Here is a 20,987-nt window from a genome sequence, read left to right as displayed (position 1 = left end):
CTGTGTTTGTGTGTGTGTTTGAATATGTATTTGAGTTCTAGGGTCAGACTGTGTGTTTAGGGCCAGCACCCATGGTTTTAAGATTAGGATCAGGTGGCCTTATGCAGTATATACATTGCACCTATATTCTGCAGAGACCACTTCCAGGGGCTGTGTATATCCACCCATTCCGGTTTTAACGTCTGTGCCTATTTGATCTTGTATAGCACATATGGTTGTACTTTTGTTTCAGGCTAGACATGTTGAGCAATGTGTCTCTAAGATCCGGTGTCACTGTAACAAAGCATTGTGACAGGATAAAGGCTAATTAAATTCCAAGCCATTTGTGGGAAATAATGCAGGAGACATTGATCCTATGATGATGCTCCACTGTAATCACTATTTCAGAGTAGCAGCCGTGTTAGTCTGTATTCGCAAAAAGAAAAGGAGGACTTGTGGCCCCTTAGAGACTAACCAATTTATTTGAGCATAAGCTTTCGTGAGCCGATGAAGTGAGCTGTAGCTCATGAAAGCTTATGCTCAAATAAATTGGTTAGTCTCTAAGGTGCCACAAGTCCTCCTTTTCTTTTTGTAATCACTATGTTTGTAGCATCCCAAATAAGATTGTCACTGTATCTAACAAGGCCCTGGTGCAAGAGAGTAGCATTTGTCTACTATACCATTATTGACCTGCTTGATTCTTATTGACTTAGAGGACAGACTCATTGAAATTTTCAGCCAAGCAAATGCCAGCTTATTTGTAAAGGTCAAGTTGTACACTTAATTATGAAGGCTAGTTTCTGACTGGCTGGGGATGTAACTGAATGTATTTTTATTAGCTTTGACTAGTGAATAATGAGATCCCTCCTCCTGAATGAACAGGCAGCATAGATTGCATTTGGTGTAAAATGCATTCCTTCATCACTTCACAATGTTGGTTGGGGGGACAAAGGATTAGACTTCGTGTTGGCCAGTCCTGATAGGTGCTGGGCATCTGAGACTCTGAATTGCAGACGCTGGGTACCTCTCATTATATATTATTTGTGAGGAAAGAGCCTGGTTCTTCCCATAAGGAATTGAATAAATGCAGCAGGGCGTGTGCTGCAGAAGAGCCTCTGCGAATTCTCAGTGTGTCACAAAACTAAGACAGTTTGTGGCGAGTATTTTTCACACCGTGGGCTGAAGTTTGTGGTTTTTGTCTGACAACGGAGCCTCTGCGTATCAAAGAACAACACATGAGGGCAGGTGACTGGTGTCCTGTGTCCAAAATAAAATTGATGCAGTATCCTCAAATGTGAACAACTGTTGCTTGGTAATAGTGACTTAAAGGGGAAGATCCTGTATTTTTTTTAATGGGAGTAAAGGCAAATCAGAATAGGTAGATCATAACAAGCAACTTATTAGTGTTTATTCATTGGCGTTACTGTGGCGTTCATCATGATAGTATCTGAGTGCTTCCCATATGCTAAGAAATGTATCTTCACATCATCCTCATGAGGCAGGGAAGTCCTCGTGTCTCATTTTATAAATGGGGAATGGCTGGGGCACAGAAATTAAGTGACTTGCCCAAGGTGACACCGGATGACTGTTGCAGAGCTAGGTACAGAACCCAATCTCCTGAATCACCATCCATCCTTGTATCCACAAGAGCAGCACGTTCCAAACCCGAATTGAAGGTGTGAGGGCAGGTGTACACTGGACCCAAGGGGTTTTAGGGATTCCATTTTGAAGGGAGCATTCTAGTGCTGGCCCTTCAGTCTGGAGGTCTTTGCTTTTTTCTGTCATAGAGAAAAACTTCAGTGGTTTTGGAATTTTTAATTAAAAAAATTGTCGCTGCAGGACCAGTATTTTGCCTGAAGCATGGCAGATTTAGTAAAAACTGCCATTTTTGAGGTGTGTGTGGAGGAAATGTTCAGCAAATTAAACTTTTTGAGCTGCAAAGGTGATTTGGTGAAAATTTCCAAGCATTATATTTGCGGTAATCTCCCTGCTCCAACTGAAAGATTTCTCAGAGCATAGGGAGGGCATATCTCACACATTTGAAGGATTTGTTAATCTCCTGAAGTCGTTTTCAGGGTTTTTCTGCATTTGCAAACTACTTTGAATTCACAACTATTTTTTCCTGTATTTTATCTGGGTCTTTTCCCCTCTTTCCTTATCAAGAATGATTTAGTTTAAAAGAAAGTTAAGTAATGGGAAATCTAACCCGTGTAGTAGGGATAGAAGGACCCCACAGAATCTGGATTAGTACAAATAGATGATCTATATCCCGTATATAGAGTCTATTTAGTTTTTCTCTGTTCCTTTTTTCACAGTCTCTCCTAAGCAGGTTGCAAACTCCAGAATGTTTGAGCTGGAGTCAAACTTCCAAACAGGTTCAAAATTAGGAAAAATGAATCCACCTATCCACCAATTCTGATGCTGATCTGAAGAATAATTCCTTTGCCGTGTCCTGGCAAGGAGCTAAGGGTCCCACAGCCATGCTAGATGGTGCTGGCAGTATTCTTAAAAAATGTGAACCCTCTCCAAGGTGGTACAACTCTACCAACATGGTTGGTAACCGAGATCAAAAGGGGCAGAAACCCAGGAGTGCAAAGAGAGCCTCTCAGAGGCACAGCAACATCTCTCAGGTTTGTGTGCTGCACAGTGAGAATTCCTGTTCGTGGATGGTATTTTTCAAACTGTAGGTAAGGAAGTTTGAACTCTCTCTCTCATTATGTAGCTTCTGGTTTTCAGAGCACATCAGAGAGGTGTCCGCTGTCCAAAATAAAAATGACCCAGAATGTTCAAGCATAAATAAGTATTGTTTAGTAATCAGAGAAATTCTTAAGAGTTAAAGGGGCAGACCCTATGCTCGTCCAACTCGTTGTGTCTCACTGGGGAAGGTTCTCATGACATGAAATAGGGAGAATTCTGCACTCAGGGATTCTTTGTCATATGGGGAAGAATCATGGGATGCTGACGAAATCAGATTTTTTAGAGATCAGAGATAGACTTTGGGGAAAGAACCTTCTGCTGGGGCAAATCCTGGTGGTGTCTTGAAGATGGAGGAAATAGAATTGGATCTTCATGAAGGTGTAACATGCTCTATGTGTTTTATTCTTAAAGTGGGAGTGTGTGTGGGGTTGAGGAGGGGGAATTAATTAAACTTTCTTGAGCTGGTTTACCTGTCCCTAATACAACATCCAAATAAACCTCACACATTTCACAAAGGTTTCCAGAGGAAATCAGACTCACTAATGCCTGTGGTAATGGTGGCCAACAAATAGACTGCCCATTTACATGCTGCAATACACTAGAAATGGGCAGAGGGTTCAAAAACTTTGCTGATGGTGAAACTTTGATGAAAAACTGAAACAACATTTTCATCTCCCCCAATTCCTTTTCCTCTCATCGGAATAAAGCAGTGCAAAACAATACAATAACCCAGTCTAGACTAAACCATAGCTATAATACTTCCTTGTATGCTGCACCATAGGGACTGTATTATAAGATTTTGGTTTCCAGACATGCTAGTAGGATGCTCACAATACATTTTCAGTGAGTAGTAACAACATCAGACTTGTGGCTTACTATGGAGGCTGTTACGGCATTGGCTGTTACAACAGGCGACTGCAGTTCTCAGGTAGTTGTGAGTTCAGGTTTCACCGTGTTACAGAAAAATATTAAAATAAAGGTATCAATCCTTGTAATGAGCAAATAATACGACTGTGTTTGTGCTGGACATGAAACAACAAACCTTTTGCTCTTTTGTCTCCTTAAGTGTCTGTGTTTTCTTAGAATTAATGGTGTTTTGGGCATTTTTGAGATATGTGGCCGTTCACGGAGGGGGGGAGGGTGTCATTTTGATTGTGAGTTTATGGAAGTCATCTAGATACCATGGTGTTGGATGCTCTAGAAATGGATAAATATAGATTGTGCTTAAAGTTCTAGCCAATTTCTGAGCCACAGGAGGAGCAATGAGTGAAGGGAATTGCGAAATAGAATGATCTGAGGCTGCCAACCAGTGATTTTTTTTTTAAATAACAATGAACCCTCTTATCTCCCTGATCTTGCTTCCCACCCACCCAAATCTTCCTTCTCTCAATCCTCACATCTGCTTGTAATCCGTCTGGTTTTGCTTGGTGCATTCCAACCACTGGAAGCAGAGGTGAGGACCAAGCTTCAAAATTCAGCTCTGGATTTTGAAGTCCTTCCCCCTCCGAGCCCCAGCTCTGGGGATCTTCAGTTCTGGGGTTTGGGATCAGCCCATTTCAGAAATGAAGACAAGCAATGAAATTCATCTCTGTATTTGGCTGTGGAGTCTAAATTCCCAGGCACATCCATGACAGAATCTGCTTAGATTTGCATGATTTTTGGATGAAACCATAACTCAGCCTAGCCTTGCTTGAAACCCTTCAGCAAAACTTTGGTGAACCTGATGGGGGAGTCGTATTGATCTCTTGGACACAGCACATTCTGCCAGGCTTGGGGTTACATTCCCAAAGTTTTGCAAAGCTCTTCCATCGAGCTATCCAGGGGTAACCCTTGATAGAAACCCTCATTTCCTCTTGGTCTAGTCAGTACCTGGGAATCTTCCACCCGGGGGAGTGTGTATTTGTTTTTTTCTCAGGCCTGTCCTGCATGTCGTCTTGTCTTTGTGTGTGGTGTTTGTCTTCTCAGTGTCGGTTCCTAAACTCAGGACCATCTATCACTGAGTGTGTCATTTTGGAAGCAGCCTCCATGAACCCTCGGCAAAACAAAGTCAGCCAGGATCCCAACCCCAGTGCCGCTGCTGCCTTTTAGCTGCTCCTCAAACTATCTCCCCTCTTGTCCCCTCTGTCTGTATGTTCAAATGAGGTGAAAAATTATATATGTAGTCACAAGATGGTGGAACTTGGGGTCCACTCCTTCCCCTCCCTCTGCAGGGAGGGACAAGCAAATAGGAAGGTGGGACAAAAGGGAAGTCTACCACTCAGCTTGAATGGGAAGTTATTTTCCCCCTTTATCCTCTTTAGATAAATTAGACTGATGGCAGTAGAGGCATGTTCAGTAATATAGAACCCACCCCTCGGGATTAGGAGTGCAGTTACACTTGCAGCAGCTGCCTGTGCATGTCTTATCTGCTACAGAAAAAGAACTTCCATCACCCGCCCCCTTCTCCGATTTTATCTAGTATCATTGCTTCCCTTCCTCCCTTCCTCCCCCCCTCTCTCTCTCTCTCTCTCTCTCTGACCTCTTCACAGCTCCACATTGCTCTCGGTCTCCCAAGACTGTTTTCCAGCACAGCTCTGGAGGCGTGTTCACTGAGCCAGGACTGGGCAATGAGCAGAGAAAACAGCAGAACGAAAAAAGCCAAGAGAGTTCAGCGGGTTGTCAGCAGTCCTCGTACCAGAGGCTAAACTCGCTGCCCTGAAAGAGACCAGGCAGGAGAGGAAGTTGCTCCTCAGTGAGAAAGGAAGAGAAAACAAAAGAGAAACTTTGAAACTGGCTCCACTTGTGGTCTGAGCGTCCTCCCCTTCACCCCCGTTAAATGAAAGCACCGAGGAACACGAGATTTCTTTCTCGGGGGGGCGGGGGGTGGGAACATGCTGAGCTGCGGAGGAGTGGAGAAGGGCAGCTTTTAGTGGTGTGTGGTTTGTATTGAGATCAGAGAGAGAGAGCAGAGGTGGGAGGGGAAGGTGAAAGGGGATCTGATGCCTGCTGCCAATATGACAGAGACCCTCCAGCTCCCGGCATTGCAGGTCCCAGAGCAACAGGTGCCAGAGTGCAGCCAGGCCTGGTCCAGTTCGTCCACCCCCACCCTGCGCAGGAGGCGCTTCAAGATGAAACGGATGAAGAACGTGCAAGAGCAGAGCCTGGAGGCCGGCGGGTACCAGGACTCTCCCTCACCCAACAAAGAGTTCCTGCAACTCCCATCCATAGAAATCACCCCATCCAGTGATGAGGACACCCCATGGTCGAACTGCTCTACGCCCAGCGCCTCCCCGCGGCGCAAGCGATTCCTGCTGCGGAAGTGGCTGCGCGTGAGAGAGAAGAAGGAATACAGTGAAAGCAGGTATGTCATTGGCCAAACCTCCCATTCCCTACAGCTGAGAAGGCTCCCACTAGGACAAGGCAATAGCTCCTACTGTTACCTGTAGAGGGCTCAGCCCGCTACCCACAGTGTCTTTGTCCCCCTCTAGTGGCTGAGCTATTTTAAGTGGTATATTAGATTGTTGCTGACTCCAGGCTTTTGGCCGTAGAGATTCATGCTTTTAGAGCCGGATTCAATCCCTGATTGCCATACCTTTAAAGTGAGTTTAGTGCTGGTGAAAAGTGTCAGACTGATGGCCATGGAGACAGAAGGCCCTAAGAGATGGGCAGTGGCAGGGCAGTCTTCCTGTATGTATCCGACCCCTGGCCTGCAGAGTCCCCCTGTAGAGAAGGAGGGGGGAGTTCAATCTTCATGGCCCATTCAGTCCTTGGCATCTCTGCTGAGACCGCCAAGGCAGGGACCAGTTAATGCCAAACTTGCTAGTGGTTTTTATGATGCACTCCCCTCTCCCTTAGGAATTGGACTGAAGTTCCCTAACTAATGTCATACAGACTGCTGCACATTTGTCAAATGGCAACGAGAGGACAGTGAGGGGCAAGCTGGGCTTGTGACTAAAGCATAGACCTGCACATCCAGGGAGGGGTCTGAGCTCTGTCCCCGGCTCTGCCACAGACTTAGATGTACTGTGCTTCAGTTTATTCATTTGCAGAAAAGAGACTAATTAATGCTCATCTGCGTCACAAGGGCATTGCACGGCTTAATTCATGAAGAACTCTGAGGGCTTGTCTACTCCACGCAGCTTTTAGCAACAAGGCTGTGTCGACATAGCCTTGTCACTAAAAGTCAGCATGTGTAAACGCTCTTTTTTGGTACTTTGTCGACAGTTTTGCCGACAAAATACTTCTAGCCCCACGAGCGGCGTTAGCTTTGTTGGCAGGAGAGCGCTTCTGCCGACAAAACTGCGTTCATACTTTTGTCTTTTGCACTGGCGGGGGAAGGCTTTAAGTACCCGTGAAAGACAAAAGTTTTGTCGACAGCTTTGCATTGTAGACAAGCCCTGAGTCTGAGATAGAAGGTTTTATTGGTATCCAATGTACTATTATAAGAATTGGTGCAGATCTCTACTGACCTGGGTGTAATTCAAACCATTGACCAAGAGATGACAGTCACGCTTTTCCCTTTCCCAACGCTATCCAGTCCTCTGGGAACTACAGTCCGAAAATTGGCTTGCTGAGGATGTTTTGACATATGTCCCTGTGCCTCTAGTGTTAGAGTTGGAGTTGCTATTGTTATAAGTTTTGGTGGCACTGCGAGATGTGCGTGCATTAGCTGGGTTGCAACTCAGAGACAGAGTTCAGTTTTTTGCTTTTCACCAAAACTTGAAAAATTTCAAAGAAAATCTATTATTTTTTGTTGTTGTTTTCATCAATTCTTTTGCAGGAAAAACAATAATTTTCTTATTAGCTCAGTTTGTGGGCTTCAAGCCTGCATATGCATATTACATTTTAAAAAAAGTAAATTTAAGGAACCATATGATGTCCTTTTCTGTTTCTACCCTGTCTAGCAGGTTGTTCCATTAACTGCTATGTTGTCCCAGTGGTCTGGTGGAGGAGTTAAACCCATCAACACATCTCTCTGGGGCTCCAAGTCCACTCCCAGTCTCGCAAAATCACTTCCACTAGGTCCAATTGCATTTGCAAACCTAAGGTGCTGCTTTAGCAACACCAAGTCTCAAGGATGTTCTGCTGATGAATGCATTTCTGTACCAGCAGGTGAGGAATGACTGTACAATGGCCTCTCTTGTAGAAAGTGATCATTTTGGAAAAAAATTCCCTGACATTGTGAACATTCAGTGTCATTCAAATGATGGTTTAGGATACAGATAGGGATGGTCTTGAAAACATAGGAGAGATTGTGTGGTTGGTGTGTGTGTGTGTTAGAGAGAAGTGTCTGAATTACAGAGTTCAGATTTGAACTTCACCAGGGTTGATGGCATTTTAGATGCAGCATTTTTATTTGGGTCTATCTCTGGGGAGAGAGAGAGAGAGATGTCCAAGGACATGCAGATAGTGTTCTGGTTATTAACCCTCCTTAGCAAATTTCTGCACTCTCCCTGATTACATTTTTGAAATGGTGACTGGAAAAAAGCTAAGGCAGTTTTTGGATTAGGTGGCATTAGCATACCAAGGCCAGCATGGCACCTTCTCTTTTCATGTATTACAGGCTCCAAATCCATTCCTCGGCAATGGAAAATAGATCAGGTTTTCAAATGGAATTCCTCCCTTCCCAGCCCAGAGGAAAACAACATCTAATTCTTCTCCTGCCCTTTTCTGCTGAGCTTGCGAGCTTGGAGAACATAAAGAGGATCAATGCACATCTAGAGCACGGCAGGAGAGGGAAAAAACAGGGGTTGCTGGGTCAGAGCAGGGAGTTTGTCCAAGCAGGCTATGGTGAACCAGGAGAATTTTGCAGGGGTGAACGACAGTGTTCGGTTAACGCTGCTCCCAAGGTTGGTTGCACTGCAGTATAAACCTCCTCATGTCATGAGGCACCTCTGGCCTAATGTGCCCTGGAGAGCAGCAGGAGAAAGCTGGCCATATGAGAAACAGATTAATCATTCTCCATCCATCTTCCCGTACTCTAGGCTTGGTTTCCACGAGTGTTGGCTCTTCTGGGGCAATATCGTGTCGCTATTACATGGACATCAGCATCATAAATATGAGACCGGTGCTAGTCAAATCACTTAATACACTATTCATAGGTTCATAGACTTTAAGGCCAGCAGGGACCATTATGATCTAGTCTGACCACTTGAATAACACAGGTCATAGAATTTTACCCAGTAATCTGAGCTAGAGAAATTTTTTAGAAAGACACCCAATCTTGATTTAAAGACTTCAAGTGATAGCAAATCCACCACATTCTTGGTTTGTTTTTCCAGTGTGTAATTACCCTTTGTAAAATATGTGTACCTTATTTCTAGCTTCTGCCTTACTGGAAGGCAATCCTAACCCAGTGATGGGCATGGTAGAAGAACCTGATAGAACAGAGTGTCTGCTCTACTAAGACCCTTGATGGTTGATTTAATTTTCTACATTTGAATAGCCCTGGCTTCATTTTTTCCTCTCCCAGAAGTGTTGACCCAGCCGCACACCCAAAATCACTAGTTACTGTTGGAAACTTGGGCCCAAGTCTTTCTGATGACACATTACCTTCTGGTTCCCTTAAAACTCTTCCTTAGTTTAGTAATGGCACAATTGCAAGGAAGAAGAGGTGACTTGTCATCAGCCAAAGAGAGGACAAGCGAGATTCTTGTTCACATACATAAGATGCCAGGGTTTTCTCAAGTTCATTATAGGTTAGACATCAAAAGAGAGCCCATAATGATTGTAAGTTGTTTGGGGAAAGGACTACCTTTTTGTTCTGTGTTTATACAGCACGTACCACAACGGGGTCCCGGTCCATGGCTAAGGTTCCTCGGCACTGTCACAAATAAGTAAAAAATAATAACACATTTCATGAGGCTGTGCAAACTATATCCAGTTTAATCCCATCCTTCACGTCCCTGAACTTCAGTTGCTGCCCCATCTGCAAACTGATGGTGATGGTGCTTACCAACTTTTGTAAGGCATTCGGTGGCCCTTAGATTTAAGGCACTATGTAAATGCAAAATATTATTATTTTTATTATTTATTATTAAGGCAGAATGGTAACAGCCATTATGATACACCTCACAGGCAGGCCAAAGCAATCTGTTAGCGTTTTGCTATGCCTGCAATGAACATGCATTATTTATGAGGTGAATGTGATAGTGTATCCGCTTTAATTAATTAAAAAGAAAAGGAGTACTTGTGGCACCTTAGAGACTAACCAATTTATTTGAGCATGAGCTTTCGTGAGCTACAGCTCACTTCATCATACATCTGATGAAGTGAGCTGTAGCTCACGAAAGCTCATGCTCAAATAAATTGGTTAGTCTCTAAGGTGCCACAAGTACTCCTTTTCTTTTTGTGAATACAGACTAACACGGCTGTTCCTCTGAAACCTTTAATTAATTAGTTCATTTGTTTAACAAAACCCATGCATCCTAATCTCTGGGACCATGTATGTTTCCTTAGAGACCGTGCAAGGGCCAATGTCCCCCCAAAATAAATGGAGTTGACCATGGAATTGAGATGCCCTGCCCACACAACCAGACTTTGGCAAAAGCCAGGAATAAATAGATAGGCATTGCTGTATGGCTTGAAGGTCAAGAGACCCCAACTCTGATGTGTGCACTCCATGTCTCTATATAGGTAAATAGTTAATAGATGGGGTTTGAAAGTACATAACATGTGTCCTGGATTCCATAGTACTGATACAGCTTGTTGCAGTGCACTGCAAATGGCTTCCATTATGCAAACCTTTACATCAGCTCTTAAGTCAGTGGACCAGCTGAGTTTCCAGAGAGGAGGGTCCTCCCCTAAAAACTCTTTGACCTCAGACCTTTAAATCTGCAGACTGTAAGCAAGAGCTCTTATTCTGTTAACTTCTCACCTCCCTTCTGCACCATGGAAAAGTCCTGGGGTTCATACTCTGGAAAAATACTCATTGTGGGTATTTTGCTTAACTATAAGGACTGAGTGCAAAACCCAAAAGAGTAAAAACTTCAGAAACTCCCCTACCAGAAAGCTGCTGCAAAGAACAAACAATATAGACCTCAGTGAAACCTCTGGCTTTAGCCTGTCTTTATGGTAGAATATAGGGGTCAGGAAAGAGCAGCTAATGCTGTGAGAAATGCAGGTGGTTTAAAAAAAATTGTGGAACAAAACCCTGCCCCATGATGGGTTTCATTTCATGCCCTCAGTTTCTGAGAAGTGGCAAGCTGAGTCATTCTGCGAGTTTAGCAGCTTCCAGGTGTCTCTGGCTTTCAGAAGTTTCCCCATTTGATTTTCAAGTCAAAAGGGGGAAAAAAATCTTCCCCATTAGAAAAGTTGCATGTGACTAAATCTGGGAACTAGCAGGAGTGTGAGAGTCAGCAGTAAGAATGCAGCTCTTCTCCCAAGTACCTGGATAGAAATGAGCACTTGTGGGTCTAAGGAATTAAGGACCTTATAGCTTGATTAATTGGAGAGGGTTCAGATAAGAGCCAAGAGGATTGGAAAACATGCCTGCTAGTGATTGACTCAGGGAGCTCAAACTATTTAGCTTGACAAAGAGAAAGTAAGGGGTGACTTGATGGCTATTATTTACATGGCATACACACAGAGAAGTTACATAAAATACTCTTGCTGGAAGGTTACAAAGTAACACTACTTTATTTCTTAAAATTCAGAATAATACACACTAACCTAAAAACAGAGAGAGAAAACAGGTTGCTCCCTAAAACTGAGAGGCACAAGTCACCCTGCCTTACTATAGGCTCTCTGTCTGCAAACTGACTGCTGCTAGATCCAACTCATATGCTTTCCCACAGAGCTCCTTAGCCTGCAAGCAGAACTAGGAACCCCCCTAAAATTTAGAGTGACATCTTACAGTTTTAACGCAGCTCTCACTACACCACAATCACAGTTTATAAGCACCTATATAGGAAACAGAAATCTGATCGTAGAGGGCTTCTTCCATCTAGCAGACAAAGGTATAACCAGATCCAGTGTCTGGAAATTGAAGCTGGACAAATCAAACTGGAAATGAGGTGCAGGTTTTTGACAGGGACGGTAATTATCCAGTTGGAACGGTTTATGAAGGGTTGTGGTAGATTCTCCATCATTGGCAATTTTTAAATCAAGATAGGAGGTTTTTCTAAAACATATGCTTTAATTCAAACAGACATGAGTCGATGGTAGGTGTTTATGCAGGAGGTCATGCTAGATCAGGGGTGGGCAAACTTTTTGGCCTGAGGGCCACATCGGGGTTCCGAAACTGTATGGAGGGCCACGTAGGGAAGGTTGTGCCTCCCCAAACAGCCAGGCCCCTGCCCCCTCTCCGCCCCTTCCCACTTCCTGCCCCCTGACTGCCGCCCTCAGAATCCCCGACCCATCCAACCCCTGACCTCCTTGTCCCCTGACCTCCCCCTCTCGGGACCCCCCACCCCTAACCACCCCTTGGGACCCCACCCCCTATCCAACCCCCCCTGTCCCCTGACTGCCCCGACCCTTATCCACACCCCCGCCCCCGACAGGCTCCCCCAGGACTCCCATGCCTAACCAACCCCCCCGTTCCCTGCCCCCTGACCGCACCCCCCACCCCCGAACCTCCGCCCCATCTAACCATTCCCTGTCCCCTGACTGCCCTCCGGGACCCTCTGCCCATTATCCAACCCCCCCACTCCCCGCCGCTCAGAGCAGCAGGACTGGCAGCCCCGCCGTGGCGCTGCCCGGCAGGAGCTTGCAGCCCCGCCGCCCAGAATGCTGGCGGCACGGCAAGCTGAGGCTGTGTGGGAGGGAGGACAGCAGGGGAGGGGCTGGGGACTAGCCTCCCCGGCCGGGAGCTCAAGGGCCGGGCAGGATGGTCCTGTGGGCTGGATGTGGCCTGTGGGCTGTAGTTTGCTCACATCTGTGCTAGATGATCACAGTGGAGCTTCTGGCCTTTTAATCTATGCATGTATGTCTTCCATGATGGAACAAAGAAATGGGCCCAACTTCTTCAGTATCCTGCTTGTAGTAGTGGCCTGTTATAGATGCTTCAAAGGAAGGCAAATTTCTTCAAGCATGAGAAAGGCCTTGTGGTTTTTAACCTAGGTAGTGTCTCTGTAGAGGCTGCTCTTATTCATGTGAATGTCTTATCATTTTGTTAAATCTTGCTGCGCAGACTCCTCCTGATAAGCCACTTAGCATATTTTAAAAAGCCCTTTGCTGCATAAAATATGAGTGACGAGTGAAGAATGTCACAGGATTTGGGCTTGGTTTGAATAAGCATTCAGAAATGTAGCTGTTGCCCAGGCTGTCCTGTAGCTACAAAATGGGACTGGGAATCTCATTGGTAACAGACTTGCTTGCAAGACATCCTGTACTTTCTGCCTTTGGTTGGTCTGGAAATAACCATGAGAACAAGCCTTCCATTGATGGAGTGGAATTTGTTTCTGACCTAGCTGTTTAACGTGGAAATGCATAAGTTGCTGTGAAAAGGAAAGATAATGTAGGGGGAGCTGGGTGCTTAATATGGCCGTTTTTTAACCATAAAAAAGTTCAGTTTAGGTTTTGTTTGAGCTTCCCGTGGAGCTGGTTGAATACTAAAAAAAAACCCCTGATACAATATTTTTTTAAAGCCATGAAATAAGATTCATTATGATTCCTGTAGTCGTATAATTTGTGACTATTCCAAAAAAAGCCAAGTATCTGTGATTCCCAACAGCTTTGTGAAGTTCTGTGATGAGTCTTACTGTGTTTGTACCATTATTCATTATTTGTCATTTCTTTGTTTAAATGTTTGTCACCAAATCAAAGAGCAGAAACAATAGCTATGTGACTTAGGGTGACTTAGTCACAACACATTGAATAGCGAAAGTTCACAAATAGCCCACATGCTGAATATTGTTCATCCTGTATATTCAGCAAATGTTTACCAAGGGGACGCTCTACGTTCCAGATCTTGCACAGACCTGAGTTTATTGTTGGCATATAACAACTCATCCTCATCATCATGTTCGTTGCCATGATTGCCCTCACGCTGGTTACATTTTGAAGACTTTGATGGTGGTTGAATGGCTTGCTAATGAAAGGAGCTGGACTGACAGCAGCTCTGCAGACTGATGTTCTCTGTTCATTTGCAAAACTGATAAAGTGAGGGGAACAGCTGTGTCCATCCAGCGCCACTGATATACCTTTACCTTCATCTGGTGGACCCCACCCCTCTAGGGATGAGAAGGAGACTGTCTCCACTGCTGATTCAAATAACAGCAAAGGTTACTAATTAGCACTAATTGGGGTGGTAGTGTATATGATGTGAGCAACTAGTCAGTAGGGAGTGAACTGGAGCAGATAGATATCACAGAGCGTTTTGATCACTAATATGTTTTGAATTTAAACATTCCTATTTTTCTTTATAGCAGGCTAGGGTTAATCATAGAATCACAGAGCTGGAAGGGACCTCAAGAGGTCATCTAGTCCAGTCCCCTGCACTCAAGACAGGACTAGTATTATCTAGACCATCCCTGACAGGTGTTTGTCTAACCTGCTCTTAAAAATCCCCAATGATGGCGATTCCACAACCTCCCTAGGCAATTTATTCCAGTGCTTAACCGCTCTGACAGTAAGGGTATGTCTTCACTACCCACTGGATCGGCGGGCAGCGATCGATCCAGTGGGGGTCGATTTATCACGTCTAGTCTAGACATGATAAATTGACCCCAGAGCTCTTTCCCGTAGACTCCTGTACTCCAGCGCCATGAGAGGCGCAGGCAGAGTCGACGGAGGAGTGGCAGCAGTCGACTCACTGCGGTGAAGACACCATGGTTAGTTGATCTAAGTACGTCGACTTCAGCTACGTTATTCACGTAGCTGAAGTTGCGTAACTTAGATTGAGCCCCTCACACCCACCCCCCAGTGTAGACCAGGGCTTAGGAATTTTTTCTTAATGTCCAACCTAAACCGCCCTTGCTGCAATTTAAGCCCATTGCTTCCTGTCCTATCCTCAGAGGTTAAGGAGAATAATTTTTCTCCCTCCTCCTTGTAACAACCTTTTATGTACTTGAAAACTGTTAGCATGTCCCCTCTCAGTCTTCTCTTCTCCAGACTAAACAAACCCAATTTTTTCAGTCTTCCATCAGAGGTCATGTTTTCGAGACTCATGTGTTCGAGAATCATGTTTGCCGCTTTTCTCTGGACTTTCTCCAATTTGTCCACATCCTCCTTGAAATGTGGCGCCCAGAACTGGACACAATACTCCAGTTGAGGCCTAATCAGTGTGGAGTAGAGTGGAAGAATTACTTCTCATGTCTTTCTTACAATACCCCTGCTAATACATCCCAGAATGATGTTTGCTTTTTTTGCAACAGCGTTACACTGTTGACTCATATTTACCTTGTGATCCACTCTGACCCCCAGATCCCTTTCCGCAGTACTCCTTCCTAGGCAGTCATTTCCCATTTTGTGTGTGTGTGCAACTGATTGTTCCTTCCTAAGTGGAGTACTTTGCATTTGTCCTTATTGAATTTCATCCTACTGATTTCAGACCATTTCTCCAGTTTGTCCAGACCATTTTGAATTTTAATCCTATCTTCCAAAGAACTTGCAACCCCTCCCAGCTTGGTATCGTCCGCAGGCTTTATAAGTGTACTCAAGCAAATGAGATCATGGACAGGAAGTGCCTCTTTTGGTCTTGAAAATAAAGAGTTTGTTACACAGGCTGTAGCTAGTGCAGGGTCTGAGCTTGAGCATGTCTTTCAAACTCGCTCCGTTCTGCTACTCCGACACCTTGTAGAGAATCTGTGCATAAGGCAGGAGGCAGAATCTAGTGGTTAGAGACAGGGACCAGGAATCGGGAGACCACTGTTCCAGTCCTGATTCTATCACTGACTCGTGTGATTTTGGACAAGTCCCTTCACTTTACCTGTACCTTGGTTTCAATATCTGTAAAAATAGGGATAACAGAAAATTTTACCCAACTTTGCGATGGGGTTTAAGATCCTTGGATGGAAAGAAGATCTATAAATGCCAAAGGGTGTTGTAATCTTTACAGACACCGTGTTACCGTCTGCTGGCTGCCTCCAGAATCGCACCGTCTCAGTGCAGCAACAGGCTTCACGGAACACTAATCCCCGTATCTTCTTTTTAATAAAGCCTGGTGTTAACTTGCTGCCTTTGGCTAGAAGCACGCATCTTTCTACCTGACAGCTTTACGTTCATATGTTGAGGGTGAGTGGCGGGAACTGACAGGAGCTAAAGGAAATCCAGGGCTGCAGGTGCTTCCCCATCCATTACACTGTCCAATTGCTTCAGGGTTATCATGGGGGAACTCTTATTGATGGGTGGGGATGGGGGGATGTTGTCACAGTGCATTCTGGGGTCTCATTATCCCTTAGAATTTAGGCCAATAAGTTCTTATTTCCCACACTGTGACAGGCCTCTGACAATTCTTAATGGTGCCTTTATTTTAGAAGCCACCGCTACCATGGCAACACAATACTTTTGATGGCAGGAATTTCATTTGCCTGGGCCGATGATTTACTCTCAGGGAGTTGGGACTGGGTTTTTTGTTGCTGCAGCCTTATGAAGGATTTGAGGGGGCAAAGTTCTGGGAAGGATCAGCAAAGCGGCTGAGTGAAGCGAAAGACAAATATGCAGATTGATTTTAGACCATAAGTTACATTTGTTTCTCTTGTTGAAGGGAAAGAGTCTGAAGGATGCAGCTCCTCTCTGGAGACCTCCATGGCTTGGAGTTCAGTCCTGTATTGTTTGTGAGATTACCACTTTGTTCGGTGCCTTAAAAATAATTAGAGTTGGAAAAAAATGTTCTTTCACGCTTTTTTGTTTTTGCGGCTGAACAGCAGCTTTTTGGCAAAATGGAAATTTGGGTAAAAAAATGTCCATATTTTTAAAAAGAATGCATTTGGGTTTTCACCAATGAAAGCCAAAATGTTTTGGTTTAAAACCAAAATGTAGAAGAAAAATGTTGAAAATTAAAAAATGTATTCTCATTTAATTTTTTCCTGGGGAAAAATATTTCCTGGTCAATTATACAAATAATTAATATTAAGAGATTTTTCTCATCATTTGTGTGTAGCAATTCTCATGATGTGTTAAGCACTTTCCATGGATTGTAAGAAGGGATTGTCCCTGTCTTGTGAAGTTCACAGTCCTAAAGAGGAAGGAAAAATCCTTGACCTTGTCCACGAGTTTAAAAATAAAAAGCTTTGAAAATCTTTGAAAATCTGAATAAATGCACTGATTTCCATTCACTGGTTCATGGGATTGTATTATTCATTACCCATCTTTCTTTTTAACAAGAAGCAAGTGCTGGTGAAAAATATCACAAATGTTCACATCAATGTGTATTCCTCCAGATGTATAGCATGCATTTGTAGCAGAGGCGCATAATTGATTGCTGATTGTCTGTTGTTCGTCAGTTTTAAATTTTTTTAAATCTGATTAGGATGTTTAAACAAAACCATGTAACTGAAGTGATCCATGAAACGATATGAATAATAAATATTCATATGGACTCAGAGGGTGAAAACTATTTGTTGAAGTTATTTGGCAAATAGTTATAGATAACAGCATTTGCCATCATCCCCACTGTTTCGTGAATGAGTCCTTACCCTTCTCATTAATAGATTATATCTCCCTCAATATTTCTCTCTCCTTTCACCCCATATCCACCCACCCATCCACCACTGGGGAACATCCTCTGAATATAAATCTACAAGCTTATACCCGCAGTCTGCAATGCACAGTAAGCTTTACATACATTCTATCGCTTTGTCATACTCACCATGCAGAAAATCAGATCCTTAGTTGAAAAGAAAGTGGTGATGTCGCTGGATCATTTATCAGATACTGCTATTCACAGATTTGCAGGCTAGAAAACCTCATGGAAGTTATGAGATCAGTTTTTCATCTTCTGTGAATAATACTTGTGCCTCTGTAATTGAATCACCCTAAGAAATTGCACTTTCTGTAGTTTACGGACAAGTAAACTATATCCATCTTGCATACCGGCTGAATAATAGGCAGACGTCAGGAAATAATGTATATGTCTCTGTGATTATATGCTTCCATTCGGTGAAAATGGCTTGCTCGAGTAATTATTTCTTGAGGCAGGAGCACAACTAATTTAAAAACAGAATTGTTAAAGTAATCTAGATCTCTTCAAGTTTGCTCCTTCACAAACAGTTGGATATGGAATGGGGAGATAAAATGCCACATATTCTTGCCTTTATGTCCATTGGGTTCCATGGGCCAGATTTTCAAAAGTGCTTGGCACCCACAATTGAGGCCAGATTTCTTTTTTAGAAAAAGTCTCAGCATATTGAGTGTTGAACACACAAGAAAACCTGGCAACAAATATTACAATGGGAGCAGCTGTGTGCTAAGCGCTTTTCAAAATCTGGCCCAAAGTGCTTGAGCTGGAGAACTGCTTAGGTTTAAAAAACAAAGTCAACCTTGAAACCATGTGTAGGACCATGGCTCTCTATTATCATTCAGAGACTCAAGTCTCAGAATAGAAAGACACATACAAAGAAGATAAAAATGGTTCAAACACATTGCCCATAACTTTCCACATTCTGACACCCAGATATGACAAAGAAGCCTTTAACATATTCAGCAAAGGCTAGAAAACTAGAATGCTGCGGGGGGGACAAGTGTCTTTTGACCATTTGTTTGAATAAAACTTGCATATTTATTTCAGTGTCTGTATCCGTTACGTGTTTATTCATTTCTGTAAATATTGGTATCAGTTATTTTTGTGTGTTTGCGCACAAGATCATGTGTGGAAGGTCAATATCATGAGTACTTGTGTAAATATGCATTCATGAAACACTTCATGCTGCAAGCATTTTGTATGTCCAACTTGAAGCTGACTTCAATGCAACACTGTATATATTCAGTAGTCACAATGACTTAAGCTCTCTTCCAGTTTACAAAAGCTCGCCATCAAACCAGAGAGCAGCAACAATCCCATGTGATGTAGTTTACCATTCACTACAGCAGAAACGGTGGATACTCAAAGCAGCAGTGCCAGCGAATACTTTGCAAGCAGTCCGTTGGTTGGACTATGTTGCCATAAAACATTGGTTAAATAATTTCAGGGACTGAAAAAAATTGATAATTGAGCTGAAAAAAATGCTAGTGAAGATGATGATGATGATTTGTCACTATGGGTCTGAGGCCCATATAAGCACCTAGATAGAGAAGGGCATGGTAGAAGTGGTGAAGACAAGAATAGAAGTGAGATTTCATTGGCACAACAAGCTGTACTAGTGTTGGCAGAGACAATAGTGATGAAGATGAGGCTTGTGGTGGTGACAATGGAGATGGACATTTTCCTCCAGGTAGCAGAGCTGAGGGCAAACACAGTGGTAATAAAGATGAAGCTAAGCCTCGTGGTGGTGGTGATGAAGATAAGAATAGTGATGATTACAGTGAAGGTCACCAAGTCAGTGCAGTCAGGAAGGAGGGTGGGGGGGGGCAGAAGAAATGTGGAATTGAGTGCATATTTTTGATGTAAGAATCTGTTTTCTTTTATGCATTTGTTGACTTCTAAGGAACTGCTGTTGGAGTTTTATAGGGAGAACCGCTCCCCTGCAAACCTGCCTCTTGCTCATCTTAAGTCTAAGAAAAATCTTGAACTGATGGGAAATTTGCATTATTTGCAGCTAACAACTAAGAGAAATCTTTTCTCTAGGGCTTCAGAAAATAGGATCTTTCAGTCAAAGAAAAACACATGACCTGGAGTTCAGAGTACATGGGCTACGAATGCAAAACCTTGCACCCAGCCTGCTGAGTTAGCATCTGTCATGGTCTCTGGGCAGGCTACCCCTGCTGAGGCCCTTTTCCAGTCCCAAGTGTACCCCTTTCAAGTGACAGATCTGTGCCTCTGCTTCTCTTTGGAGTGGAATCTCTTCCTCCAACTGGTCTCTGACTGGTAGAGCCCTGCACAGATACAAAATTTGTATCTACATCCTATCCGCAAATATGGTCCGTGGATATCCGCAGATTTGCAGGACTCTACTGAATTGCTCTCCAAATTGCACCTTCCTGGCTTCCAACCATGTTATGTAGCTGGCCCTATGGGCTTGGCACCTGCAGAGTTTTCCTTTGGGTCCCTATTGACAGTGAGACAGAAGCAGCTTCTGCAAAACAAAGCATGATTTATCTTTTCTAAAGGTATACAGCACTGTGGGAAATGGATTTAAAATAAGAGAATGGTGTGCATATAATCTTATCTAGGATTGGCATTCCCCTCAAGCCCTCTAGATAGACATGACAGCCTGGGAGTTCTCCATTCCCTTGGGGACCAAGTTATAGCTGGTTTGCTGCAGACCCTTGACTCTCAGTCAGGCCTGGTTTACAACTAAAACTGGGCTAGGACCTGGCTAAGTCGCTCAGAATGGTGAATTTTTCACACTCTCCACACCCCGTGAGATCTAGTTAAGCCCTCCGAGGCCCCTATGTGGACACTGGTAAATTGAAGGAAGAATTCTTCCATTGACCTAGCTACTGCCTCTTGAGGGGGTGGATTGACTACAGCAACGGAAAAAACCCCTCCTGTTGCTGTGGCAAGTGTCCATGCTACCGCACTACAGTGGTGTCGCGGCAGCCATGCGCCTGTAGCACCTAGAGCGTAGATTTAGCCTCAGTCTCTGTGTCATCTTGCAGCAGCTGACACCACTCAGCAAGGTTTCAGAGGAACAGCCGTGTTAGTCTGTATTCGCAAAAGGAAAAGGAGGACTTGTGGCACCTTAGAGACTAACCAATTTATTTGAGCATGAGCTTTCGTGAGCTACAGCTCACTTCATCAGATGCATACCGTGGAAACTGCAGCAGACTTTATATATACACAGGTTTCAGAGGAACAGCCGTGTTAGTCTGTATTCGCAAAAAGAAAAGGAGTACTTGTGGCACCTTAGAGACTAACCAATTTATTTGAGCATGAGCTTTCGTGAGCTACAGCTCACTTCATCAGCAGGACAGTGGGGTGGGAGGAGGTATTGTTTCATGATTTCTGTGTGTATATAAAGTCTGCTGCAGTTTCCACGGTAAACATCTGATGAAGTGAGCTGTAGCTCACGAAAGCTCATGCTCAAATAAATTGGTTAGTCTCTAAGGTGCCACAAGTACTCCTTTTCTTTTTATATATACACAGAGAATATGAAACAATACCTTCTTCCACCCCACTGTCCTGCTGGTAATAGCTTATCTAAAGTGATCAACAGGTGGGCCATTTCCAGCACAAATCCAGGTTTTCTCACCCTCCACCCCCCCACACAAATTCACTCTCCTGCTGGTGCTAGCCCATCCAAAGTGACAACTCTTTACATAATCAAGTCGGGCTATTTCCTGCATAAATCCAG

General features: G+C 43.9%; 1 protein-coding gene across 9 annotated transcripts in view; it reads left to right on the top strand.

Moving 5' to 3' along the window:
* GRAMD1B (GRAM domain containing 1B) overlaps positions 1-20,987 on the top strand; it is a 225,706-nt gene that overhangs the window by 67,783 nt on the left and 136,936 nt on the right. For 6 of the 9 annotated variants that reach the window (XR_012665752.1, XR_012665753.1, XM_048827186.2 and 3 more), the window contains exon 1: positions 5,549-6,016. The exons of the other annotated variants lie outside the window; for them this stretch is intronic. Coding sequence is in view for 4 of the 6 variants with exons in the window: in XM_048827186.2 (XP_048683143.1) it covers positions 5,655-6,016 (362 nt within the window). In the remaining 2 variants the exon portion in view is untranslated. Of the gene's footprint in view, positions 1-5,548; positions 6,017-20,987 lie in introns of those variants that run through there. 9 annotated transcript variants of the gene reach the window in all.

Source organism: Caretta caretta, chromosome 22 (assembly GCF_965140235.1).
Source record: "Caretta caretta isolate rCarCar2 chromosome 22, rCarCar1.hap1, whole genome shotgun sequence".
Classification (NCBI taxonomy): Eukaryota; Metazoa; Chordata; order Testudines; family Cheloniidae; genus Caretta; species Caretta caretta.
The sequence above is the reverse complement of the archived record's forward strand: the minus strand, read 5'-3'. Positions and strand labels throughout refer to the sequence as shown.